We start from the raw sequence: 15,246 nt of genomic DNA, 5'->3' as shown, positions 1-15,246 counted from the left end.
TCCATGAGTTGGTGATGGACAGGAAGGCCTGGCGTGCTGGGATTCATGGAGTTGCAAAGAGTCAGACAGGACTGAGCGACTGAACTGAACTGTACTGATGATCTGTCCCTGAGAGAGTTCCAACTGCACTTGAGAAGAATGTGTATTTTGTTGCTGTTGGATGGAATGTTCTATATATGTCTGTTAAGTTCATTTGGTCTAGCTTATAGTTCAATTCCAGCACTTCTCCATTGATTTTCTCTCTGGATGATCTATCTATTGCTGATAGTGGGATCTTGAAGTCTCCTGCTGTTATTGTATTGTTATCTCTTTCTCCCTTCAATATTATAACTGACAATATATTTAGGTGCGCCAATGTTGGGTGGATATATATTTACAATGGTTATATTTTCTTGATGTAGTGACCCTTTCCTTATTATGTAATGACTTTATTTGTCTCTTATTACTGTTTTTGGCTTAAAGTTTATTTTGTCTCAGGTAAGTATGTCCAAGCCAGGCTTCAACAGTACGTGAACTGTGAACTTCTAGATGTTCAAGCTGGATTTAGAAAAGGCAGAGGAACCAGAGATCAAATTGCCAACATCTGTTGGATCATCGAAAAAGCACGAGAGTTCCAGAAAAACATCTACTTTCTCGTTATCGAGTACGCCAAAGCCTTTGACTGTGTGGATCACAGTAAACTGTGTAAAATTCTTAAAGAAATGGGAATACCAGACCACCTGACCTGCCTACTGAGAAATCTGTATGCAGGTCAAGAAGCAACAGTTAGAACTGGACGTGGAATACAGACTGGTTCCAAATAGGGAAAGGAGTATGTCAAGACTGTATATTGTCATCCTGCTTATTTAGCTTATATGCAGAGTACATCATGAGAAATGCTGAACTGGATGAAGCACAACCTGGAATAAAGATTGCTGGGAGAAATATCAAAAACCTCAGATATGCAGATGCCACCACCCTTATGACAGAAAGCGAAGAAGAACTAAAGAGCCTCTTGATGAAAGTGAGAGAGGAGAGTGAAAAAGTTGGCATAAAACTCAACATTCAGAAAACTAAGATGATGGCATCTGGTCCCATCACTTCATGGGAAATAGGTGGGGAAACAGTGGGAACAGTGGCAGACTTTATTTCTTTGGGCTCCAAAATCACTGCAGATGGTGATTGCAGCCATGAAATTAAAAGACGCTTACTCCTTGGAAGGAAAGTTATGACCAACCTAGATAGCATGTTAAAAAGCAGAGATATTACTTTGCCAACAAAGTCTGTCTAGTCAAGGCTATGGTTTTTCCAGTAGTCATGTATAGATGTGAGAATTGGACTATAAAGAAAGCTGCTGCTGTGGCTAAGTCACTTCAGACTCTGTGGGACCCCATAGATGGCAGCCCACCAGGCTGCCCCATCCCTGAGATTCTCCAGGCAAGAACACTGGAGTGGGCTGTCATTTCCTTCTCCAATGCATGAAGTGAAAAGTGAAAGTGAAGTTGCTCAGTCGTGTCCAACTCTTATCGACCCCAAGGACTGCAGCCTACCAGGCTCCTCCGTCCACGGGATTTTCCAGGCAAGAATACTGGAGTGGGTTGCCATTTCCGTCTCCAAAGAAAGCTGAGTACTGAAGAATTAATGCTTTTGAACTGTGGTGTTGGAAAAGACCACAGTTGAGAGTCCTTTGTACTGCAAGGAGATCCAACCAGTCCATCCTAAAGGAAATCAGTTCTGAGTACTCATTGGAAGGCCTGATGTTGAAGCTGAACCTCCAATACTGGAGAGATTGAAGGTGGGAGAAGAAGGGGATGACAGAGGATGAGATAGTTGGATGGCATCACTGACTCAATGGACATGAGTTTGAGTAAACTCTGGGAGTTGGTTATGAACAGGGAAGCCTGGTGGGCTGCAGTCCATGGGGTCACAAAGAGTTGGACATGACTGAGCTACTGAACTGGACTGAACTGACTGAACTGAAGTATATCTACCTCTGCTTTGTTTTTATTTCCACTTACATGAAGTATATTATTCTGTCCCTTCACTTCACACATGCCTCTGTGTATTTAGAGCTGAAATAATTCTCCTATGGGCAGAATATGGTTGGATCTTGTTTTTGAATCTGTTTAATGTTTACGTCGGAGAAGGCAATGGCAACCCACTCCAGTAATTTTGCCTGGAAAATCCCATGGATGGAGGAGCCTGGTGGGCTGCAGTCCATGGGGTCCCTGAGTCGGGCACGACTGAGCAACTTCACTTTCACTTTTCAATTTCATGGATTGGAGAAGGAAATGGCAACCTACTCCAGTATTCTTGCCTGGAGAATCCCAGGGACGGGGGAGCCTGGTGGGCTGCCATCTGTGGGGTCGCACAGGGTTGGACGCGATTGACGCGATTTAGTAGTAGCAGCAGCAGTGGCATTTATGTACCTTTTGATTGGTGAATTTAGTTGATTATTATATGATCTGTAAGTTTGTCCTACTGCTTTATTGTTTGTCTTCTTATTTGAGGGATATTTTCATTGTTTTTTTTTCCCTACTGTTTCTGCCTTATCTTTGTAAGTTGGTGGTTTTCCATGGTGATGTACTCAGTTTCCTCTTTAAATTTTTTTTGTGAATCTACTCTAAATTTTTGCTTTGTAGGTTGAATGAGGATTACATAAAACATCTCATAGATACAGGAGTCCATTTTTATGCCAACAGCAACTTATTTTCATTTGTTTAAAAGGTTCTGTCCTTTGACTCTTCCATGTATATATACTTTTTTTTTGCAAATCTTTTTAATGTCTGGCTAAAGAGAATATGGCTGAATTCTCATATCTGCTTCTGCATTCAATTGTTTAATAGGCTGTTTCAACTGAATTATATGAAGAAGATCTGACCTTGCATATCAAATATTAACTTTGAATCCCTTTTAATATTTTTCATGTCACAGCTTATATTTTTTATGCTATGAATTTGTCAACGAATGTCTATGGGGTCACACAGAATGGGACACAACTGGTGACTTAGCAGTAGCAGTATCAGTATAGCTATAGTTATTTTTAATGCTCTTTTCCTTTAACTTTTATACTATAGCTAAGTAGTTAACACATGATTCAAATACAGAGTTATACTTTTCTAATTCTGTTAAATTTTCACCTTTACAGGAGAATTGTGTACTGTCACATATTTTTATGTAGCTGATAAGTATTTTTTCATTTTAGCCTGAAGAATTAGATTAGATTTTCTTGCAAGACAGGTCTTGTCATGGCGAACTCCTTCAGCTTTTGGTTTTTTGAGAAAGCCTTTATTTATTCATTTCTGAAAGATAAGTTTGCTGGATAAAGTATTATTGGTTGATAACTTTTATCTTTCAGCACTCTGAATATGTTATTTCACTCTCTTGTGGCCTGTAAAGTTTTTGCTAAGAAATCCCCTGATAGTTCACTGGGGGTAATTTGTAGGTTACTTTTTTTTCTTGTCTGCTTTTAAGATTCTTTGTCAGTGATTTTTGGCAGCGTCATTATAATGTGTCTTGGAGAGGCCTTTTAGCATTGAGATAATAAGGTATTCTACTAGCTTCATGGATGCCTATGTCTAAGTCCTTCACCAGGTTTGGAAAGTTCTCAGCTATTTTTTTAAAATAAACTCCCTGCTTACTTTTCCCTCTCTTCTCCTTATGTTACACCAATTATTCTTCTGTTTGCTTTTTCAGATTGAATCTGATAGCTCTTATAGGGTCTCTTCACTTAAAAAAATCTAAGTTCTCTATCTTCTTGTAACTGAATTATTTCTGTATCCATGTCCTCTAAGTCATCTGCTCCATCTTCCATTTGGTCTGCCTTGTTACCTGTGCTTTCTATTGCATTTTTCATGATGTTTTTTGGTATACCTAACTTTACAAAGTGAAAAGAGAGCATGGAATTGACACAATATCTGGGAAAAAATATGTTTACACTGAGGAAAGTGAGTAGCTATATTCTAGAGAAGGGGTTAGCAAAGTACAGCCAATGGAATAAATCTATCCAGCCTGCCACATATATGCATACATCCTGCGAGATAAAGATGGAGCTTACATTTAAAAAATGGTTGAAAAAATAATAATATTTTGTAAGGTGTGAAAATTATATGACATTCAAATTTCAATGTCTACAAATAATGTTTTATTGGGACACATCCATGCTGTTTCTTTTACATATTATTTCTTTTGTGCTACAACAGCAGAGTTGAGTAGTTGTGACAGAGACCTTATGGCTTACAAAACTTAAAATATTTATTATCTGTCCTCTACAGAGAAGTTTACCGACCTGTGCCCTAGAGGAAACTAAAATACTAGAAATAGATTAGCAATTTTACTAGTAAGTACTTGAGCTATTCCTGAAAATCAGAACAAGAAGGTATGTTAATTTTTGGATCAGAAACACAATTGTTCCCTAATTCTTTCTTCTATGGTACCATCATGGAGAAGGCAATGGCACCCCACTCCAGTACTCTTGCCTGGAAAATCCCATGGATGCAGGAGCCTGGTAGGCTGCAGTCCATGGGGTCGCTAAGAGTCGGGCACGACTGAGCGACTTCACTTTCACTTTTCACTTTCATGCATTGGAGAAGGAAATGGCAACCCACTCCAGTGTTCTTGCCTGGAGAATCCCAGGGACAGGGAGCCGGGTGGGCTGCTGTGTATGAGATCGCACAGAGTTGGATACGACTGAAGCAACTTAGCAGCAGTAGCAGCAGCATGGTATCATCAAGATCTCTAGTAGGATAGAGTGCTATAGTAGGACAGCAGATTCCTCAATGTGTTGTAAGAATCTCATACTTTCTGCTACCTTAATGACTCACTGTGACTCAAGTTACTGTCATCCCCCTAACTGATCTTACTGCTTTCACCCCTGTCTGCCAGTCAACTTTCCAATATAGTAGCTACAGGTATCCTTTTAAAGTTTCAGTCAGATTGGATCACTCTAGTTAAGATCTACTAACGATTCCTCATCTTGTTTAAGCCAAACTCATTACAGTGCCTTTCCAAGGAAGGCCTTAGAACATCTATCCCCTCATAGCTCTCTGATAGCTTCTCTTTATCTCTTTATGCTCCAGCTGCATGTGATTTCTTGTTTTTCTTCAAAGAGTTCAGAAATGTTTCTATCACAGAGTGGTTTGCTCATTGTCCTCTCTGCCTGAGATACTGCCCTTTAGATATCTGCCTGGCTAATTCTCTCACCTCTTTCATGCTCTATTTCGTAGTTCTATCAGTTGCTGAGAATGAGGTTTTGAATTTCCCAGCTGTAATTGTGAGTTTTATTGTTTCTCTTCTCATTCCTATTAGTTTTCTTTTCTGTATTTTTTAAAGCTCTGTTTGGTACATACATATTTGGGATTTCTATGTCTTCTTGGTGTTTTGATTTTTTTCTTATCTTAATGTCATGTCCTTCATTGTTTCTGGTAAGTTTTGCTTTGAGGTCTACTTTTTGTGATATTAATTTACCCACTCCTGCTTTAAAAATTGATATTTTCATAGTATAGATTTTATATTCTTTTACTTTTCTTATAATTTCATAGTTGGATCATTAAAAATATACTACGCTAATTTTTAGTAAGCATTTTTAAGAGCAGTTTTAAGTTCACAGCAATTTTAAGAAGAAAATATGATTTCCCATATTCCTTCTACTGCTACAGATGCACAGCCTTCTGCATTATCAATATCCCCCACCAGAGTGGTACATTTGTTAAACTGACAAACATAGATTGACATATCATACTCATCCAAAGTCTGTAGTTTACATTATGATTCACTTTTTTAAAAATCTTTGTCTGATTTATTTCACTTAGCATAATAGCCTCTAGATTCATCCATGTCACAAATGGCAATATTTCATTTTTATGGCTGAGTAGGATTTCAGCCATGAAATTAAAAGACGCTTATTCCTTGGAAGGAAAGTTATGACCGACCTAGATAGCATATTGAAAAGCAGAGACATTACTTTGCCCACAAAGGTCCGCCTAGTCAAGGCTATGGTTTTTCCAGTAGTCATGTGGATGTGAGAGTTGGACTATAAAGAAAGCTAAGCACTGAAGAATTGCTGCTTTTGAACTGTGGTGTTGGAGAAGACTCTTGAGAGTCCCTTGGACTGCAAAGAGATCCAGCCAGTCCATCCTAAAGGAGATCAGTCCTGGGTGTTCATTGGAAGGACTGATGTTGAAGCTGAACCTCCAGTACTTTGGCCACCTCATGTGAAGAACTGACTCATTTGAAAATACCCTGATGCTGGGAAAGACTGAGGGCAGGAGGGGAAGGGGACGACAGAGGATGAGATGGTTGGATGGCATCACCCACTCAATGGACATGAATTTGAGTAAACTCTGGGAGTTGGTGATGGACAGGGAGGCCTGGTATGCTGCAGTCCAGTGGGCTGCAAAGAGCTGGACACGATTGAGCAACTGAACTGAACTGTACTGAATATTCCATTATATATATATATGTATATATATCTTAAAAATAATTTATTTTAATTGGAGGCTAATTATATTACAATATTGTAGTGGTTTTTACCATACATTGACATGAATCAGCCATGGGTGTACATATGTCCCCCATTCTGAGCCCCCCTCCCACGTCCCTCCCCATACCATCCCTCAGGGTTGTCCCAATGCACCAGCTTTGAGTGTCCTGTTTCATGCGTATGATTCACTTTTGGTGTGATATATTCTATGGGTTTGGGGAAATGTTCAGTGACATATATAGCATTATATTATCGTACATAGTATTTCATTGCACTCAAAATTATCGTGCTCCACCTATTCATGTTTCCTTACATCTTTCCCTACTCCACACCTCACCTCTGGCAATGACTGTCTCCATAATTTTGTCTTTCAAGAATGTCATATAGTTGGGATCATACAGTATATGATCAAACAGTATACTTCCCTTGTGGCTCAGATGGTAAAAGCATCTGCCTACAATGTGGGAGACCCGGGTTCGATCCCTGGGGTTGGGAGGATCCCCTGGAGAAGGAAATGGCAACCCACTCCAGTATTCTTGCCTGGAAAATCCCATGGACAGAGGAGCCTGGCAGGTTATACAGGTCATGGAGTTGCAAAGAGTTGGACACGACTGAGTGACTTCACTTCACTATACAGTATATAGCTTTTTCAGATTGGCTTCTTTTATTTAGTAATATGCATTTAAGTTTCCTCTCTGTCTTTTCATGATTTTTAGCTCATTTCTTTTTAGTGTTGAATGATATACCATTGCCTGGATGTACCACAGTTTGAAGAACATCTTGTTTGCTTCCAAGTTTTGATGATTACAGTTGAAGCTGCTGTGAAAATCTGTGTGCAGGTTTTAGTGTAGACATACATTTTGAATCCCCTGAGTATATACCAAGGAGCATGACTGACAAATTGTATGTTAAGAGTATGTTTAGACTTACAAGAAACAGCCAAATTGTCTTCCAAAATGGCTATACCATTTTGCATTTCCTTCAGCAAAGTCGCTTCATATCCCTGTCAGCATTTGGTATTGTCACTATTCTGATTTTTGACCATTCTAAATAGGTATGCAGTGGTATCTAATTTTTAATTCGTATTCCTTGATGACATATGATGTTGAACATCTTTTTAAATGTTTATTTTCCATCCATATATCTTCTTTGGTGAGGTATCTGTTAAGGTCTTTAGCTCATTTTTTAACTGGTTTTCTTATTATTGAATTTTAAGAGTTCTTTGTATGTTTTAGATTACAGTGTCTTTGCAAACATGTTTTGTCAGTCCATGGCATATTTTCTAATTCTCTTGATAGTGCCTTTGCAGAGGAGAAAACTTTAAAGAAGTCAGCTTATCAATTATTTCTCTTATAAATTCTGCTCTTAGTTTTGTATCTAGAAAGTTATTACCATTCCCAACATCATCTAGATTTACTCCTATGCTATCTCCAAGGAGTGTTAAAATTTTGGGTTTTATATTTAGGGATGTGATCCATTTTGAGTTAAGTAAGATCTGGGTCAAGGTTCAGTTTTTCCAAGTGTATGTGCAGGTATTGCAACACCATTTGTTGAAGTTTATCTTTGCTCCAGCATACTGCCTTTGGTCCCTTGTCAAAGATTAGTTGACTCTATATATGCAAGTAGGGCTATTTCTGGGCTGTCTATTCTGTTCTACTGATCTATTTGTTTTTTTTTTTTTGTCACCAATACCACACTGTCTGGATTACTGTAGCTTTATATATAAGTCTTTAAGTTGGATAATGTCGATCCTCCAATTTTGTTCTTCTCTTTCAATATATTGTATTGGCTATTCTGTCTTTTGGTACTTCATATACACTTTTGAATCAGTTTTTCAGCATTTACAAAATATCTTCCTAGTATTTTGATTGAAACTGCATTGAATCTATAGATTACTTTGAGAAGAACCGACATCTTGGTTATATTGAATTGTTCTGGTTATGAACATGGACTATCTTTCCGTTTACTTAGTTATTTGATTTCATTCATCAGAGTTTTGTCATTTTTGTTTTTCAGTTGATCCATTCAGACCAACTCTTTTTGGAAAATGGAGACGTATTCATTTTTTAAAAGTTTGCCTGAGTATTACATAAGTTCCTATTCTGTTCTTTAAGGAGGGAGCATCAGAAAAGGCTTGTAGAACAGTGCTCCTAATGTTTAGTCTCTGAGCAGCAGTGGTGGTTCAGGTTTAGAGATGAAGGAGGGGACAAAGATCAACTTTTCTTGCTATATTCAACTTATTTTTCATTTGTTTTTCTTTGTTTACTTTGTGCATCTGTCCTTCCTTATACTCTCAGCTTACTCATATTTTCTAATTTTATTTTTCCACCTTTCATCTTTTGGAATTTTGTTTTGTGACCCTATATTTCAGATTAAAATATAAATTTGTTATTATGTTATATCCATGGTCTTTCTGGTGATCTGATTTCAGAGTGTTTTGCCAGCATTGTTTCCCTTTGTTTCTATTCTGTAACTTAATTCTCTAACCAAAGGAACATTTTTTTTTCTTTATCCTTGACATATGGTTTCCTATTTCTGTAGGCCTTTAATTTACAGCCTTCCTCCCTAAAAACTCCCAAACCCAACAACCCCCCAAACTATTTATAACCTAAAATAATACTAAAAAGTGTGGAAGAAAAGTGGTGGAAAATAGTCCCTCAGGGTTCAGACTGGTCAGATGTTAAAAGTATCAGGGCAAATAAAGGAACACAGGTATTACAGATGACCAGAAGAAACTGAGAAAGACGATTAGAACTTACCAGCTGCCACTGGACCAATTACTAAAACAGAAAAATAAAAAAATTATTATTTAAAAAATTATGTACTTGGTTCCCATTGAAAACCCCACTAGGAACATCAGAAAAGGGACTTTGGGGAAACAGTATGTCTTATATCAATATTCTATTCTGTATTAATTCAATCTTAACTACACTTGAATAACCTAAATATCAAGATCATTTTTGTTGTTGTTGTTATTGTCCAGTTGCCAAGTCATGTCTGACTCTGCGACCCCATGTCAAACTCATGTCCATTGAGTTGGTGATGCCATCCAACCATCTCATCCTCTGTTGTCCCATTCTCCCCAGCATCAGGGTCTTTTCCAACAAGTAGGCTTTTCACATCAGTGGCCAAAGTATTGGAGTTTTAACTTTAGTATCAGTCCTTCCAGTAAATATTCCAGGTTGATTTCCTTTAGGAAGGCCTGTTTAATGGGTTATATGAGTGAAATTCACTTTTCTGATGAAAAATTTTTGTTTCTAAGATTCTTAACTAGGGCAAGAGTCACAACATTTTAGGAGAATGATCATCAGTTCAAGATTACTATTTTAAGTTTCTCTTCTTTTTTTCTGTCTTTCAATATTCTCTCTCCATTTTAAACCTCTAACCACCATGTCAGCTCTCATATTCCTTTTGCAGTAGAGAACATTTATTTATAATTGTCAATTTAAAAATTTTTGTCATAATTTTTCAATTTTTTTCTTTCTGATAACCTCTGGGTTTTAACCAGAAAATTTAAATATGGTTTAATAAGTAGCATGTGTAAAACATGTAACCATTTAAGATTAGAGTTTTTACTTGCACATTTTCCAAGGGTATCAGTTCAGTTCAGTTAAGTCATTTCAGTCGCTCAGTTGTGTCTGACTCTTTGTGACCCCATGAATCGCACGCCAGGCCTCCCTGTCCATCACCAACTCCTGGAGTTCACCCAAACTCATGTCCATCGAGTCGGTGATGCCATCCTGCCATCTCATCCTCTGTCATCCCCTTCTCCTCCTGCCCCCAACCCCTTCCAGCATCAGAGTCTTTTCCAATGAGTCAACTCTTCGCATGAGGTGGCCAAAGTATTGGAGTTTCAGCTTTAGCATCAGTCCTTCCAAAGAACACCCAGGACTGATCTCCTTTAGAATGGACTGGTTGGATCTCCTTGCAGTCCAAGGACTCTCAAGAGTCTTCTCCAACACCACAGTTCAAAAGCATCAATTCTTCGGCACTCAGCTTTCTTCACAGTCCAACTCTCACATCCATACATGACCACTGGAAAAACCATAGCTTTGACTAGGCGGGCCTCTAGGTTGGTCATAACTTTGCTTCTAAGGAATAAGCATCTTTTAATTTCCTGGCTGCAATCACCATCTGCAGTGATTTTGGAGCCCCCCAAAATAAAGTCTGACACTGTTTCCCCATCTATTTCCCATGAAGTGAGGGGACCAGATGCCATGATCTTCATTTTCTGAATGTTGAGCTTTAAGCCAACTTTTTCACTCTCCTCTTTTACTTTCATCAAGAGGCTTTTTAGTTCCTCTTCACTTTCTGCCATAAGGGTGGTGTCATCTGCATATCTGAGGTTATTGAGATTTCTCTCAGCAATCTTGATTCCAGCTTGTGCTTCTTCTAGACCAGTGTTTCTCATGATGTACTCTGCATATAAGTTAAATAAGCAGGGTGACAATATACAGCCTTGACATACTCTTTTTCCTATTAGGAAGCAGTCTGTTGTTCCATGCCCGGTTCTAACTGTTGCTTCCTGACCTGCATACAGGTTTTTCAAGAGGCAGGTCAGGTGGTCTGGTATTCCCATCTCTTTCAGAATTTTCCACAGTTTATTGTGATCCACACAGTCAAAGGCTTTGGCATAGTCAATAAAGCAGAAATAGATGTTTTTCTGGAACTCTCTTGCTTTTTCCATGATCCATCGGATGTTGGCAATTTGATCTCTGGTTCCTCTGCCTTTTCTAAAACCAGCTTGAACATCTGGAAGTTCACGGTTCACGTATTGCTGAAGCCTGGCTTGGAGAATTTTGAGTATTACTTTACTAGCATGTGAGATGAGTGGAATTGTGCGGTATAGAACAGGAAAAATTATAATGACAAATGAAAAGTCTCAGGAGCTTCAATTCCTGATCTTCTATAGGCCTAAGTCTTTCATATGTTTAGAGTGGGCAAATGGAGTTGAGTTAAGCTACTCTCTTTTCTTCTCGATTTTTATGAAAATTGAAACATTTATTTAAATTTTGCTCCTATTTTTTTTCTACTTCAGAGTCTAATCTCATAATGTGTCTGTTCTGTTCTTCATTTTCCATTATTTAATTCTTCTAAGTCTGTCACTTAATTTATTTATTCCTTGTCTTATCTTGAAAATATTTGAGCAAAAACCATTGCTGCTGCTGCTGTTGCTAAGTCGCTTCAGTCGTGTCCGACTCTGTGCCACCCCAGAGACGACTGCCCACCAGGCTCCGCCATCCCTGGGATTCTCCAGGCAAGAACACTGGAGTGGGTTGCCATTTCCTTCTCCGATGCATGAAAGTGAAAAGTGAAAGTGAAGTCGTTCAGTCGTGTCTGACTCCTAGCAACCCCATGGACTGTAGCCCACCAGGCCCCTCCGTCCATGGGATTTTCCAGGCAAGAGTACTGGAATGGGGTGCCATTTTAGGACATTTCTTCTATTAAAAATAAGGCCACATTATGTCTGTTCTCTTTATTCTTTGCATGAATATATTTCTCAATATCAACCATTTTGGGAAATACAGAAAAATTTAAAAGCAAAGGAGATGGGGAAATATACTACTTAGATTTTGCATTAATAAAAGTGATTACAGCCAGTCAAAGCATGGGACTGGAACCCTGTAGGGGCCAAAGGACACTAGGATTGCTAACCAAACAATTGTTGATGGGTTTGGAAAAGAACTCTACTAACCTAACACAAAACTCAAGCTTCCAAAAATTCAATTACTAATCAATTTCTCTGTAGTGGAAGAGGAAAGAAATTCCTGAGACCACTTTCTCTTTTAAGAAGGAAGCTGCAATGAAACATCATAAATCAACCCCTCTCCTATTTTTGTCCAATAATTGAGGCTGAAGGACAAATGTGGAGGCATTAATATACCCACAACTTCATATAAATAGGAAAGCTGGGGGATGACATGCAGAAATTGTTATGGTAGAAGTTATTAATATCTAGATATTATTAATAGTTCAATTATAAAGTATTAAAATTTCATAATTACGGATAAGCATTATTTATGAATTATAAGCTAATAGTGACTGTAAAGACTTATTACACTAAGTTAAAGATTTATTCTTTGCTCATAGGTCATTTAGAATAGAGTTGAAATATAGTCATTAGATAGAATGACTGGCCTTGTATGTGGAGGGGGTATGAAAAGCTGCTGAAAAATAGGCAGCTGGTGAATTTATACCTAAAATCTCATCCAAGTCAAGGTCATGCTTCCACCTAGTGTATTGAACAGAGTTTGTATTAATGCTATTACTCTTGAAAGTAGTAAAAATGGCCAAACATTTTATCATTTGATAAGAATAGCCAGTTTCCTCACTACACTTAGAGGGCACTTAACTAACGTCAACCAAGAGGAAGCTCTGTGTGACTGCCAAATAAACAGCTAAACTCCTGGAGGTACTTCAAAATCCTGTGTCAAAAACATAAAAATAGATCTCTCTCTGGGGTGTTACTTTGAAAGAATAATGTAATCTCTCTGACTAAAAGAGTTAGAGAGGCTATCATCCTCTAGTAACTGGAACATGAAATTTTAAAGTCTATTTTAGGAGGCATAGGTAAGAGGGTAAAGTATGTATCTATACATGTTTCTTAGGAAATAGAGAAAAAAGAATTTCACATTCATTGGTAATTTTTGAAAAATTATTTCTTTTAAAAGTTCTCCACTGCAAAGTATGTTAAAGTGGACCTCGAGGATAGTAGGAGAAAGGTATCAGATGTTACCACATTCGAATGTAGCTCATAATTTTCCTGCCTCTCTCTTTTGGTGAAGAGATTTGACTTCCTCTCTCGTCTCTTCATCGTCAGATTTTCCTCACAGCTTGACTTGCATTGATGAAATGTTTAAACTGTCACCAGCATTTGTTTTTCCCTATTTTATTTTTTTTCTGTCAGTAGGGGTTTATGTTTTCCACTAATTATAAATAAATTAGTTGTTCCAGAAATGTGGAATAATGAGAATGAGAACATCAAATTTTCAAAGAAATGACTAAAGACAATACCAAATAAAGATAATATAAATTAAATTTTAAGAGATTAAATAGTTTACCAACAGCCACATGCCTGGTAAGTGTTTTAACTGAGATTTGATTGGTCTGTCTGATTCCTTTCTTAGACACTGAAATATTACGTTTCCTTTTTTTTTTTTAAACCAGTTAGCATCATGCAAATTGTTTTGTTCCATATTTAGAATGATTCCTTAGAGGATGTATATGGAAATGGAACTATGAGTTTAAAGGATACTCTATTCTTTATGTTTTTTTTAATAAAAAATATAAATTTATTTATTTTAATTGGAGGTTAATTATTTTACAATATTGTATTGGTTTTGCCATACATCAACATGAATCTGCCACAGGTATACACGTGTTCCCCATTCCGAACCCCCCTCCTTCCACCCTCCCCATACAATCCCTCTGGGTCGTCCCAGTGCACCAGCCTCAAGCATCCAGTATTGTGCATCGAAATTGGACTGGCGATTCGTTTCATATATGATATTATACATGTTTCAATGCCATTCTCCCAAATCATTCCCCCCACCCCCACAGAGTCCAAAAGACTGTTCTATACATCTGTGTCTCTTTTGCTGTCTCACATACAGGGTTATCGTTACCATCTTTCTAATTCCATATATATGCGTTAGTATACTGTATTAGTGTTTTTCTTTCTGTATAATAGGCTCCAGTTTCATCCACCTCATTAGAACTGATTCAAATGTATTCTTTTTAATGGCTGAGTAGTACTCCATTGTGTATATGTACCACTGCTTTCTTATCCATTCATCTGCTGATGGACATCTAGGTTGCTTCCATGTCCTGGCTATTATAAACAGTGCTGCGATAAACATTGGGGTATATGTATGTCTTTCAATTCTGGTTTCCTCAGTGTGTATGCCCAGCAGTGGGATTGCTGGGTCATAAGGCACTTCTATTTCCAGTTTTTTTAAGGAATCTCCACACTGTTTTCCATAGTGGCTGTACTAGTTTGCATTCCCAGCAACAGTTCCCTTTTTCCCATACCCTCTCCAGCATTTATTGCTCGTAGACTTTTGGATCGCAGCCATTTCTGATTGGTGTGAAATGGTACCTCACTGTGGTTTTGATCTGCAATTATCTGATAATGAGTGATGTTGAGCATCTTTTCATGTGTTTGTTAGCCATTTGTATGTCTTCTTTGGAGAAATGTCTGTTTAGTTCTTTGGCCCATTTTTTGATTGGGTCACTTTTTTTTCTGGAATTGAGCTGCAAGAGTTGCTTGTATATTTTTGAGATTAGTTGTTTGTCAGTTGCTGCGTTTGCTATTATTTTCTCCCATTCTGAAGGCTGTCTTTTCACCTTGCTTATAGTTTCCTTTGTTATGCAGAAGCTTTTAAGTTTAATTAGGTCTCAATTGTTTATTTTTGCTTTTATTTCCAATATTCTGGGAGGTGGGTCATAGAGGATCCTGCTGTGATGTATATCGGAGAGTGTTTTGCCTGTGTTCTCCTCTAGGAGTTTTATAGTTTCTGGTCTTACGTTTAGATCTTTAATCCATTTTGAGTTTATTTTTGTGTATGGTGTTAGAAAGTGTTCTAGTTTCATTCTTTTACAAGTGGTTGACCAGTTTTGCCAGCACTACTTGTTAAAGAGATTGTCTTTTCTCCATTGTATATTCTTGCCTCCTTTGTCAAAGATAAGGTGTCCATAGGTGCGTGGATTTACCTCTAGGCTTTCTATTTTGTTCCATTGATCTATATTTCTGTCTTTGTGTCAGTACCATACTGTCTTGATGACTG

The 15,246-nt window shown here is 37.8% G+C and overlaps 1 protein-coding gene across 12 annotated transcripts in view; it reads right to left on the bottom strand.

The window, feature by feature from the left end:
• Nucleotides 1-15,246, bottom strand: part of TSBP1 (testis expressed basic protein 1) — a 170,717-nt gene that overhangs the window by 113,243 nt on the left and 42,228 nt on the right. For 10 of the 12 annotated variants that reach the window (XM_059880620.1, XM_059880625.1, XM_059880621.1 and 7 more), the window contains one exon: nt 9,220-9,240. The exons of the other annotated variants lie outside the window; for them this stretch is intronic. In XM_059880620.1, the coding sequence (XP_059736603.1) occupies nt 9,220-9,240 (21 nt within the window). The remainder of the gene's footprint in view (nt 1-9,219; nt 9,241-15,246) is intronic. 12 annotated transcript variants of the gene reach the window in all.

Source organism: Bos taurus, chromosome 23 (assembly GCF_002263795.3).
Source record: "Bos taurus isolate L1 Dominette 01449 registration number 42190680 breed Hereford chromosome 23, ARS-UCD2.0, whole genome shotgun sequence".
In the NCBI taxonomy this organism is placed as follows: domain Eukaryota; kingdom Metazoa; phylum Chordata; class Mammalia; order Artiodactyla; family Bovidae; genus Bos; species Bos taurus.
This window is presented reverse-complemented; position numbering and strand designations above follow the sequence as displayed.